At 47.8% G+C, this 13,191-nt stretch overlaps 1 protein-coding gene across 1 annotated transcript in view; it reads left to right on the forward strand.

Annotated features, from left to right (window-relative positions):
• The first annotated feature begins 3,587 nt into the window (after nucleotides 1-3,587).
• Nucleotides 3,588-13,191, forward strand: part of SNX30 (sorting nexin family member 30) — a 118,655-nt gene continuing 109,051 nt past the window's right edge. The window contains exon 1 of the mRNA XM_029053778.2: nucleotides 3,588-4,073. Coding sequence (XP_028909611.1) covers nucleotides 3,894-4,073 — 180 coding nt within the window. The 5' untranslated portion in view covers nucleotides 3,588-3,893. The remainder of the gene's footprint in view (nucleotides 4,074-13,191) is intronic.

Here is a 13,191-nt window from a genome sequence, read left to right on the forward strand (position 1 = left end):
AAAAGTGAAGTAACTTGCCCAAGGTCACACAGCAGACAAGTGGGACAAGTGGCAGAGCCAGAATTAGAAACCATGACCTTCTGACTCCCAGGCCTGTGTTTTATCCACTACACTATGTTGCTCACTGTACAGTGGTGAATCAGAGTTCCCAGAGTAGTAGTAGTCGCCTAGGGGCGCGGCTGAATATCGATGGAATGGGGCAAAGGGAGGTGGAGAGGAAGAGAAGGGAATCTTGTCTTCCACTGCTGGGCTGTTTTCTCCCCAGTTTCCACCAGCTGAACAGCAGCAGCTCCGGTAACGGCTCAGCCGAGCAGGGGTGGCTGCTCCCCAGATGGCAGTGAAAATTGCGGCAGAGGTTGAGTTCTGGACTTAGCGTTCAGGCTGGGTCATTCTTAGTTAACGTCCCCTGAAGGTTCAGTGGAAGAGCTCTGAGGCCATGCCATTAACGGTGAACGTTTCAGGCTAAAGAACAACCTAGAGGGTTCCTAAAAACTAGCCGGCTATAAAAACGTCAGCAGCTACCACGGCAAACACCTGGTGGGTCATCCGGGCCGGCTTCGGACATTTGACTGCCTCGAGGTGGGGCAGAATTAGCTCTCGCCTTCTCCCGACCCTCATTCCATGTGACATCATTACTTCACGCTGCTTGCAGTTTGCAGGGCATACAGCATATGACATCTGCCTGAACCTGGAGTGTTTCTCCGGAGAGAGTCCTGACCCATCCCCTGTCTTGCTCTGGGGATGGTACATTTCCCTCCCAGGTCCCTGTTAACACAGGGACTGCTTCTAACTTGGGCAGAGGGAGGTTGGGGGCTTTAAAATTTCAACCACGGCTACGCCACATCTCCTGTTGGGCAGAGGGTTCCGCTGCAGTTCCTCTGGTTCCTCCCCAGCCTGCTTTTCCCCACACCTCCTGGCTTCTGTCTCTGTCTACCCAAAGGCAGAGTCCAGGAAATGCCGGAGATGATCTCGGGGCTTAGATCCCTGGTGGGGTCTGGCTGGGGGGTCCTGACCTTCCTCCTCCCCCGGGGGGGGCGGGGGGGGGAATCCATGTGACCAGCTGGGGCCAGTGTGTCTTGGAGAGTGGATTGGGCTACTTATCTGCCAACTCCATTGCTTCTGTGTCTTTGGGGAGGGAGGAGCCCAGATTGAGTACTTTAAAGCCAATGGTAAGGAGTTTCTGTTCGATGCAGAGGTGGATGGGCAGCCATTGGAGATTCTTGAGGAGTGGGGAGACATGAACTGAATGCTCTTTGTTGAGAAATGATCCATGCAGCAGAGTAAAATATGGACTGGAGTGGGGAGAGACAGGAGGCCGGGAGGTCAGCGATGAGGTGGGATAGGATAAGTGCTTGGATCAGCACGGTAGCGGTTTGGATGGAGAGGAAAGGGTGGATTTTAGCAGTGTGGTGAAGGTAGAACGGGCAGGATTTGTTGACAGATTGAATATGTGGATAGAATGAGAGATGAGTCGAGGGCACCACCAAGGTTATGGGCTTGTGAGAGAGGGAGGATAGTGGTGTTGTCTACAGTGGTGGGAAGGACAGTGGGAGGATGGGGTTTGGGTGGGAAGATAAGGAATTCAGTTTTGAACATGTTTAATTTGAAGTGTAGGCAAGACATCCAGGTAGCTGTGTCCTGAAGGCAGGAGGAAATGCAAGACTGCAGGGAAGGAGGACAGAATTAGAGATGTAGATTTGAGAATCATCTGAATAGAGATGGAAATTGAAGCCATGGGAGCAAATGAGTTCTCCAAAGCAGTGGTGTAGATGGAGAATAGAAGGGGACCCAGAACTGAGCCTTGGGGGACCCCCTCCCCCCGCCTCCAGAGAGTGGGAGGCAGAGGAGGAGCCGTCAGAGAGACAGGAGGAGAACCGAGAGGACGGTGGAGGTGAACCTTAGGTTTGATAAAGTTTCAAGGAGTCAGAGGCTACCGAGAGGTCTAGGAGGACTAGGGTAGAGTAGAGGCCGTCAAGATTTGGTGAGAAGGTCATCGGTTACCTTAGAGAGGGCTGTTCATGGCAAGTTTCCCCACTGCTATAGAACCTCCAATCATTGCCCATCCACCTCCACGTGAAGCAGAAACTCTTTACTTCAAAGCACTCGATCACCTTGCCAGCTCCTACCATACCTCGCTCATTTCCTACTACAATTCAGCATGCTCACTTTGCATCTCTAACGCCAGCATATTTACAGTATACATCACGGCTATCTCACCGCCAACCCCTTGCCCACGTCCTCCTCCTGGCCTGGAACTCCCTCTCCCTTGGGATCCAACAGACAATCAGATCACTCTCCTCACCGTCAAAGCCTCAAAGCCTCGTTAACATCAGTTCAATTGAGTTGTATTTATTGAGTACTTACTGTGTGCAGAGCACTGGACAATCACATCTCCAAGAGATCTTTCCCGAGTAATGAGGATTTCCCCTACTTCTGCTCCATTCTGTGTTGCCCTTGCACTTGGATTTATATCTTTTTAAGCATTTGGTATTCACCCCACCTTCAGCCCCCCAGCACTTAGATCTATAATTGATTTCTTTTAATATCCGTCTCCCTCTGCAGACTGTAAGTCCCTCGTGGGCAGGGACATGTCTACCAGCTCTATTATACTCTCCCAAGCCCTTAGTGCAGTGCTCTGCACACAGTGGGTGCTCAATAAATGCACTGCATAGTAATAATTATGGTATTAAGCACTTACTATATGCAGAGCACTGTTCTAAGCGCTGGGGTAGATGCAGGGCAATCAGATTGTCCGATGTGGGGCTCACGTTTTTTTTTTAAATCCCCATTTTTACAGATGAGGTAATTGAGGCACAGAGAAGTTAAGTGACTTGCCCATGGTCACACAGCAGACAAGTGGTGGAGCCAGGATTAGAGCACAGGCTTGGGAGTCAGAAGGTCATGGGTTCTAATCCCCGACTCTGCCGCTTGTCTGCTATGTGATCTTGGGCGAGTCATTTCACCTCTCCGTGCCTCACTGACCTCATCTGTAAAGTGGGGATTGAGATTGCGGGCCCAGGGGTGACGGGGACCGTGTCCGCTCCGATTTGCTTGTTTTCCACCCCAGCGCTCAGTAGAGTGCCTGGCTCATAGTAAGCGCTTAACAAATACCACTATTATTACTATTAATAAATATGATTGATTCATTCGACTTCTTTTACTCCCTGTCTCCTTTCCAAATAAGTCCCCCCCCGGCTATTTCACATGCCCTAGCCAACTTCCAAATGTAAATCCTGCTCTCTCTCCCGCTTTCTTCTTTCTCATCCCACATTCCCTGAGAGCAGGAAGCAACGCTTCGGGACGGGGCAGCTTCCGAGGCAGGGAAGAAAGAGCATCTGTAGCCCTAGGCCTGATCATTTCCTGCCGAGGGAGTTTAGCGGGAGAAAGGGGCGGGTCGGGAGTGAAGCCTCAGCACCGCCTCTGCCACCACCCACGTCCTATCTTCCTCGTCTCGCTCTACGCTACTCCCGAAAAGAACGGAGGAGGCGGGGTTTGTTTCGACTCTCTCCCCCCTCCCCCCTTCCTTCGTTCCCCCGTCCCCGTTTATTTCCTTCCCTCCCGTTCGAGCGGGGGAGGGAGGAGCAGGTGGTATAAAAGGCAAAAAAAAAAAAAAACCCAAAAACTGGGGGGGAGCGCTAAACGATCAGCCGGCCTCGGAGCTGCAGGGGAAGGGGAGCGGGGCAGCTTGCGAGGAGAGAGCGGAGAGGACGCGCGTGCGCGCGACCGACCGACCGACCGACCGACCGACCGACCGACCGACCGACCGACCGACCGACCGACCGACCGACCGACCGACCGACACCAGCTGTGGCCTCCGAGCCTCGAGAAGGAAAAAGAGGCGGACACAAGGAGCAGCAGAGCAGGAGGCTCGCTTTCCCCAGCCGCGCTCTACCATGGCCAGCGTGGGCGGGGGGTACAGCGGCGCGACCACCCCGAAGCCCCTGCCCTCCTCGGGGCCCCAGTCGCTGCGGGACATACCGCACCCCCTGGCCGGCTCCAGCGGCGAGGAGGGAGCGGGGGACGCGCTCACCCCAAGCCCGGACCTAGGGCTCCCTCGCGGGGTCGCCGACAAGGTAAGAGTCGACGGACCCTTCCCGCGGTGGCGACGTTAGGGCGAGGGGGGAAAAAAGGGAGCGACGAAAGGGATCGGGATTGTCTTTCTCGGGGGTGGGGGACGGGACGAGTCTCTAGCTCGAGCCCCCCCCCCCCCATTTCCCCTCCCCGATTGCCCCCCTTTTTTTCCTTCAATCTCTCTCCCCCAAGTGATGCTATGTGTGACACATCAGCAGGGAGCCGAGGCGAGGGGTGTGTCGATCGCCCGCTCGCCCCGCTCCCGGTCGGCAGCGTGACTTAGGTGGCAAGAGGGAAGCGGAGGACCTGGGTTCCAATTCCGCCTTCGCCACTTGTCTGCTGTGTGACCTTGGGCAAGCCCCTTCACTTCTCTCGGCCTCAGTTCCCTCATCCGGAAAATGGGGATGAAGACTGGGAGCCCCACGGGGGACAGCCTGATCACCTTGTAATAATGTTGGTATTCGTTCAGCGCTTACTACGTGCAGAGCACTGTTCTAAGCGCTGGGGGAGATACAGGGTAATCAGGTTGTCCCACATGGGGCTCACAGTCTTAATCCCCATTTTACAGATGAGGTAACTGAGGCACAGAGAAGTGAAGTGACTTGCCCACAGTCACACAGCTGACAAGGGGCAGAGCCGGGATTCGAACCTTGTACCTGCCCCAGCGCTTAGAGCGGGGCTTGGCACGTAGTAAGCGCTTAACAGATACCATCACTATGATTATTATTATGTCTTTCCAAGGAGGGAGTTCGTCTTGACTCTCTCCCATTCACCCTCGTCCGGTTTCTATTATCCTTCTCGGGCAAAGAAGCAGAATGGGGGTTGTGCTTCTTTTTGCATATGACTGTGGCTCAGTGGACCGTCTTTTTTTTTCTCCCCCTCTTTTCCAGTTGCTCTCTAAAATAAGTGGAGTTGGCCCGGTTGCAGGGGTGTGGACACATTTGGGGGTAGGGGAATAGCTTACGCCTCTCAATGACATAGTTTGGTGCCAAGGGGTAAGATCCATTCATTTCGTAAAGACTGCACGGCCAAGTAACTTATCCGTTTCCTGTTTCTTGGAACTCCAAAGAATCAACAGTTAAAGCTTCGCAGGGAAAACTCGAAAACCTCAATGTTCTGAGGTTTATCTTAAGCAAGTCCATGTGATGAGAGATCTGAGCCCCGCTCGGCCACTTGTGTGCTGTGTGGCCTTGGGCAAATTACTTAACTTGGTGCCTCGGTTTCCTCATTTGTAAAATGGGGATGAAGACTGTGTCCAACCTCATTTGCTTGTATCCACCCCAGTGCTTAGTACAGTGCCTGGAACATAGTAAGCACCTAACATATTGTTATTATTGTCGTTATCTGATGAGTGGTGTGTGTTTTTAAGGGAAAGGATCACTTTGAATTTTGATTTGTGCCTTGGTTTAGGGGCTTATGGATTTCTAATCTCAGGTAAAAATAGGTAAATATATTATATTTTATTATAGGTAAATCCTTGTGGATTTACCTCTGATATTTTCAGTTCAGCAAATGGCTGACCAAAAGAAAGGCAAATGTTAGCCTTCTCTCTTGTGTGTCTCAAACTGTGAGAATCCCGTCATCTCATTTCTATTCTGGAGCTAGCTGAGCCTGTGGAGAGGCTTGTGGTCATTCACCCATATCCTGTTGCTTGCCATTTCAGTGCAAGTAGTGGATTTGCCTGCTGGACTTACTGGGTAAAGGTGGTTATTGCTACTCAGTCACTAATTCCAGGAATTAAAGTTGGTCTCAGCAAGTGCAATAAAGATTTTTTTTTTCACCCACTTGTGCTAATCCTAAATGAACTATTGGACTTCAGCAGTCAGTGGGCAAGTTGTTTCTCTTTCTTTCTCTTCCCCCAACACACACACACACACACACACACACACACACACACACACACACACACACTCTCTCTCTCTCTCTCTCTCTCTCTCTCTCTCTCTCTCTCGGTGGCAAGAATTCTACATAAAATCTGATAAAAACGTTTAGACCTCCAAATTGGAGAAATCATTACAAAATACAAATGCTGAATCTAGAAAAGCACATGTAGCATAAATTTGACAGACATACCCCCAGTAAAAAAAAAAGGGGGGGGGGCGTAGAAGGCACTGAAATCAAACATTTAAGGTTGCTTTTGAAGGAATATTTTTAGTATCTTCCATTGTTTCATGATTAGTGGTTCGTCTAGCAGTGGCAATTTCTCCTGGCTGGTTAGTAATCCACCACTACACCAAAATTTCAAACCTACTTTTTTTTTTTTTCCAATTTCAGGTCACTTAAATAGCATATACCGAAATTGTTCATAATTACTAACGAGTATCATTGGGAAGGTGCCTGCTCTATGCTTGGGTGCAGGTTTTGCGGTAGAACTTGGGTGTGTCTGATAAATTCCAGCTGAATGTGTGGAACTTAAGTGTGCTTGATAAATTCCAGTTGAATGTGATTGCTGATTCTGGAGCTTCATTTGGTATGATCCCCTGTTTTAGCACTTAACTACTGCAGTGATACTGAAAGGAAAGTACTTTCACGGGTTGGAAAATGGGCGTGGTAGATGGAGGGCTCTTCTTTCCCGCCTAGTTGCCGAGAGCAGTGGTATTAATCATATTGAGCACTTACTGTGTGCAAAGCACTGTACTGAACACTTGGGAGAGAGTAGCCCCCAGAACAGGGACCTCCTTCTTTGGAAGCCTCACCTTTTCTCCCTCCCACCCTCTGCCAAGGGGGAACGGATTGGAGGAGGGGAGATGTGGCCCAAACCTACATTACCACCCTTCTGGGGTCGGATTTATAATGGACTTCCATGATGGAAGTTCTAAAGTCATGAATGACAGTAGTCCAGCAAGATGCAAATGGTTGACTGTCCTATTCAGTGCCAGGGAAGTAAATGGGTCACATGCTTTGCCAAAGCAACACCCCAGAAATCCACTGCCTCTGAGGGGCACCTGACCAATTGAGGTGGTGGGCAAAGCAGCACCGTGACCAACTCTGGAGTTGGGACTATTAGCCTCTCCAAGCTTCTGCTCACAAAGAGCTGTTTATTTATTGTAAGGGGTCGTGCTAGCAGTGAGAAGCAGCATGGCTTAGTGGATAGACCATGGGCCTGGGAATCAGAAGGACCTGGATTTTAATCCTGGCACTACCACATGTCTAATGTGTGACCTTGGGCAAGTCACTTCTTTGGGTCTGTTACCTCCTCTGTAAAATGGGGGTTAAAAGGATGTGAGCCCCATGTGGGGCAGGGACTGTGTACAACCTAACTTGTATCTATGCCAGTGTTTAGAACAGTGCTTGGCACATAGTGCTTAACAAGTATCATTATTTGTCTACCACAGTTATCTTCCAGTTTGCAGGTGAGATTCAGTATTATCTAATCAATATATCCTTTTTACTGTCCTTAAAACACTTCTTCTGTCAACCTTCTTTTATGACAGCTTTTTAGGCATCTTACTGTCTTCCATTTTCTCATGTCACACCCAGCAAAATTGGGATGCTATGAAATCGACTTGGTTTTAGCCCTTCATTGTCTGAGATCCTGTCTAGCCAATTGTTATTGAGTATGATCCGATAGAGCATGGACCTGGGAGTCAGAAGGTCATGGGTTCCAATTCCAACTCCACCTCTCGTCTGCTGTGTGACCTTAGGCAAGTCACTTAACTTCTCCGTGCCTCGGTTTCCCTCATCTGTAAAATGGGGATTGACTGTGAGCCTGATGTGGGACAGGGACTGTGTCCAACCCGATTATCTTGCATCTATCCCAGTGGTTAGAACAGTGCCTGACACATAGTAAGCACTTTACAAAATACCATAATAATAATAATAATTATTATTATTATTGTTCAAGGAGTCAGATGAGGTGTCCAGGTCTCATAAGTCTGGAAAAGATTGGCCAGCACTACAACTCTTTAAATCTTCAGCTTAACCTGCCACTACATTCTGACAATCTCCCAAAAGATGTAGTGGTCTTTGTGATTCCATTTTCAACTTTCTGGTCTATTATTGTCCAGTATGCTACCTAGGTAGCAGAATTCTGTGTCAGAGTTTTCCTCTGTGTATGACCAATATAGATCTTTAAGGTGTATGGGAGGGTTTTTCCTGGTCCAGGCTTTTGTTCAAACAAATCATTTCATAGTGCCAAGCTGTTTACAATCATTTACATGCTTTCTTGGGTGTGTGCCTCCAGGGCGCTGTCATCAGCATCTAATAATTCCTGAACGATTATCTCTAGGACTTTGTATGGTGCTAATAGCCTGTTGAGTTAGAAGAGTTTCCAGGAGGATCAGAAGCATGTTTTAATGTCAGTTCAGGTACCAGCAACCTCTCTCATAGATGATTAGAATAAGTCCTTGCTTTACCTCTTTGGGGATGGGGATTGGGTCATACGTGGCACCCTCGGCTCTGATGTGACTAGGCATGTTGTCATGAAGCTATCTCATAGGCTCAATTTCACAGGGCAGCCAAATGTAGCAAAATCATTTCCAGAGTCTGGATCTGTTGTTAAACGCTTTGAATGGTTTCTGAAGACTCTATAGAGGTTTGCTCCTTGCACTCCTATACCTGATGTCCTGTAAAGATCATTTCTGCTGTTCCATGTAGAGATCCAAAGCTACTCCTTGTGGGCAGGAAACATGTCTGCCAACTCTGTTGTATTATACTCTCCCAAGCGCTTAGCATAGTGATCTGCACGCAGTAAGTGCTCAAATATTACTGATGGATTCTGGACATGCGTTCACCAGCATTCTTCATTCTCTAGTTCAGAAGGACTTTACCTAAGATTTATTGACCACAGAGAGTAAGGAGATGCCTTGATTGTGGTCACACTCTGATCTTCCACCTTTTATTCTTGAAGGCAGTGTGGTGGAAAGAGCATGGGGCCCGGGGAAGGGGGCAGTCAGGAGACCTGTTTTCTAGTCTCAGATCTGCTACTATCCTGTGGTGATCTTAAGCTGGGGCTCAGTTACCCCATCTGTAAAGTAGGGATGATACCTGTCCTTCTTCCCTCTTAAATTGTGAGGCATGAGTGGGACAGGAACTATGCCTAATCTGTTTATCTTGCATAATAAGTACGGTAAAAAAGATGGTGAGGTCTGTGAGATCCTGTTGCATTTTATCTGTTGTTTCCATTTAGAAAGCATCTTCCTATGGGATGAAAAGTCAAATATAGTTACATATTTAGGCAAATAACATGGATTAAATGTATCCAAGGGATCTGTATACCCATTTATGCTTCTATTTGATGGTTTTTGAACCATTTAGTGGATAGAGAAGCATATTTAGGTGCAAAAGTCATAATTTTTTTTAAGGCAAGTGGAAACCAGGAAAAATATCTGTTCCGCTTAAAAAGGTCTGGTTTTCTGGGTTTCATACTTGTGTTTTCTTGTCCTGGATTTGGTTTTTCCAAGGTTTTGAAAGCTGCTGAATGCTTTTTCTGTCCTATCTATTTTTAACTCTTCCATTTTATCCACATAGTTCCCTGTTGTCCCTTATCTCTTGCAGCAGGAAAGTTACCTTTAGCCTTTGGTTCTTGACATTGGTATCAGTTTGTTATGCAGTTCAAACATAGCCCCTTAGCAAACTACGTGCCTTTGAGCAGTAGCCAAACGGATGTTTCAAGAGAAAGTGTTTGGCTTTTGAATTCACCTCTTTTGGGCAAATAAAATTGTTGGGGTTTGTCATGCCATAACTGAAGTGGCAGGTGAGGAAAAGATTGAACAGTGGATATACACAAGCAATGGTATTTGAGTGCCTACTGTGAGCAGAGCAAATGCTTGGGAGAGTACAGCACCAGCAATAGACATGGTCTCTGCTTTCAAGGAGTTTACAATCTAGTGGAGGCTCCTCCTGCCGCAAGATCAGACCCAGGGAGCAGGGCCTCCCATAGCTACTTAATTTGCCATGCAAACTCCACAAGTGCCGTAATCCCCATGAACCCCGTGAGAGTACAGGTTTCAGCAGTACTCAAAGAGAATAATGTGTCTCCCACATATGTAGCTTTCTCTTGTTTCCTTCCCTCTGCCCTGGATAGTAGAGGGTTTTTTGTGTGTGTGGTGTGTGTGTGCTGACTAGAACCCTGGATGACCCAGGCGTGTCCAATACCATCTCTCCCGGGGCCCATCTGGCTGGGTTTGAATTAGCTGTGCTGATCGCTCAAGACTCCCCAACCTCTCTTTTCAGAATAATCATAATGGCATTTAAACACTTACTGTAAGTCCAGGCACTGTTCTAATCAATGGGGCAGATACAAGTTTGTCAGGTTGGTCCCAGTCCCTGTCCCACATGGGGCTCACAGTCTCAATCCCCATTTTACAGATGAGGTAACTGAGGCCCCGAGAAGTGAAGTGAGTTGCCCAAAGTCACCCAGAAGACAAGTGGAGAAGCCGGGATTAGAATGCATATCCTTCTGACTCCCAGGCTCTATCCACTAGGCCATGCCGCTTCAGTAGTGCGGGTTGCAAGACGGGAGCTGGTAGATGCAGCCCTTAGATGCCGCAGTTTGGGGATATGGGGGTCTAGTGAGCATTGGGTACCAGAGTCTGATACTTGAGAGTGAGGTATTTTGGAGTGGCTAATAAGTGACAGACACACTTCAAAGTCCCTGAGTGTGGCAGCCAGCTTGCCAACTTACCACTCACTGGAGCACTGGGGAAACTCAGCAAATATTAAGGAAAGCAAGGATAACCTGTCCATTTGACTTGTTGCCTCTGATCCACAATCTTAGGAAGAGCACCCTATCTAACTCACTGTTTTAGCCATTTGCTGTCACCTGTGGTAGATATTTCCATCTCAAACTCCCCCCACATCTACCCTCCCTACCCCCCCCCCCAAAAAAAAAGTGAATTCTGGGCATGGTTGGCAGTCCGCATGGTTGGCAGTCCGCATGGTTGGCAATGTCCACTGAAACCTTAGAGCTTTTCTCCCTGTGTAGGTGACGCTGAGAATACTCCTGAATGCTCTCATTCTAGCAGGTGGAAACACCCATCTCCCCTAAGCAGCTGGGAGAAAATTGCTTGGCCCTTTTTCAGCATAAGGTTAGCATTCGAATAGGCTTTTCAGGCACATGCAAGTTTTAATTTGGTTCTGGAATTGGTAAATTTTGTAAAAAGATCATTTAAACCCTAAAAATTCATACTTTCCAGGTTGTCTTTTGCTCAAATTAATGAATTGGGAGGAATGAGTGTCTTTTCGATGTGACAAGTCAACAACCATATGGACTAATGTTATCATGATGCTTTTAGATTGATTTTTTTTTTTTACATTGTTGCTTAGGGATGTTCAGTTCTATTGCTCAAGTGGCAATTAGATTTTAAATACAATAAAGTCTGGTTAGGCTGCTATGAATGTGGTGGATCAGAATATGCTCCCAAACAATAGACCGTGAGCCCCGGGAAATGTGTCCAACCTAACTCAGTTGTTTCTACCTCAGTGCTGAGTGTTTGACACACAGGCACTTAAATAGCATTTAAAAAATAATATTTATTGAGCATTGTACTAAGCACGTGGGAAAGTACAGTACAACAGAGTGGGTAGACATGTTCCCTGCCAACAGCGAGCTTACAGTTTAGAGGGGCTGCTCTGGGGAGAGAACTGAGTTTCCTCATCTCCAGAAGTGGGAATGGAGAGGCAGTTTAGGGGCAGGGACTGTGTCTGTTCTTGTATTGTACTCTCCCAAGCGCTCACTGTGTGTGAAGCACTGTACTAAGTTTTCAATAAATACGATTGAATCAACAGCAAAAGTGTTGTCTGGTTATGGTCTCTGGGTTCTACAAGGCACCACCAATCTGAAGGTAGACCCAAATGGCACTTGAAGATCTATACTGCATCTCCTAATATTGATCCCCCTACCACCCACAGGCAGGGCCTTGACAGGGAATGTCAAGCTGAATATCTGTTTACTCGTCTATTTTGTTTTATATTTATGTTGCTGCTTTTACTTTTTTGTATATTTGGTCATTTGGTGTCCTTGGCTCCTCCATTAGATTATAAACTTTTTGAGGACAAGGGCTGCGTCTCTTGCTTCTACTGGTTCTATTATTTCTGGTATAGTAACTCTACACCAGTAGGCGGCCAAATGTTGGTGATGGGATCCTCGTCGTCATTGCTTTCTAGAGAAAGAGCGAGGACCTGGGTTCTAGTCTCAGCTCTGCCACTTGCCTACTGTGTGACCTTGGGCAAATCACTTCACTCCTCTGGGGCCCAGTCCATCATCTGCAAAATGGGGATTCAGTGCCCATTCTCCCTCCTACTTAGACCTTGAGCCCAATGTGGGACCTGATTAATTTGTATCTACCTGAGCACTTAGTACAGTGCTTTGCACACAGTAAGCACTTAACAAATATTACAGTTGTTATTATAGGATGCTCAGGTCCATGACACAACTCCCTAATGCTCCTGAGGCTTTCCTCTGCATGTTCTTTGGACTCCTAGTTCAAAGTGCAGAAGTAGAAAAATCGACGACGTTTATAGTAGAATACTGTGGAGAGTGCTCGAAACATCCAGCCCGTCAAACGGCAGGGACTGTCTCTATCTGTTGCCGACTTGTTCATTCCAAGCGCTTAGGACAGTGCTCTGCACATAGTAAGCGCTCAATAAATACTATTGAATGAATCCAGCAGGCAAAGCTAAACTGTGGGGACTCTGGGACCCATGCCACTGATTTGGGCACCCCCTGTCCCCCCAAGAAATTGGCAGGGGGGAGTGCTGGGAGATGTGGTAGCACAGCTCCTTCGAGTTCTTTTCTTTATGGTATTTGTTATGTGCTTACTATGTATTAAGTGGTAGAGTAGCCAGTCAGATTGGATACAGTCCATATCCCACATGTGGTTTCCAGTCTTAGGCCCCTTTTTACAGAAGAGGTACTTGAGGCAGGGAGAAGTGAAGTGATGTGCCCAAGGTCACACAGCAGACAAGTGGCAGAGCTGGGATTAGAAGCCAGGTCCTTTCGACTCCCAGGCCTGTGCTCTTTCCACTAGGCCTCACTTCTTAAGCTTGGGAGGATAGAAGTAACCTCATGTTTACCGTCACTCTTGTCTCATATTTGTATTCTTTTCTCATGTATTCTTTGCCAAGCCCATCTCCCCCTCACGCTTAGTTTGTAAGCCCCTTGGGGGCCATTTTCTGTAT

This window comes from Ornithorhynchus anatinus, chromosome X3 (genome assembly GCF_004115215.2).
Source record: "Ornithorhynchus anatinus isolate Pmale09 chromosome X3, mOrnAna1.pri.v4, whole genome shotgun sequence".
Lineage (NCBI taxonomy): Eukaryota > Metazoa > Chordata > Mammalia > Monotremata > Ornithorhynchidae > Ornithorhynchus > Ornithorhynchus anatinus.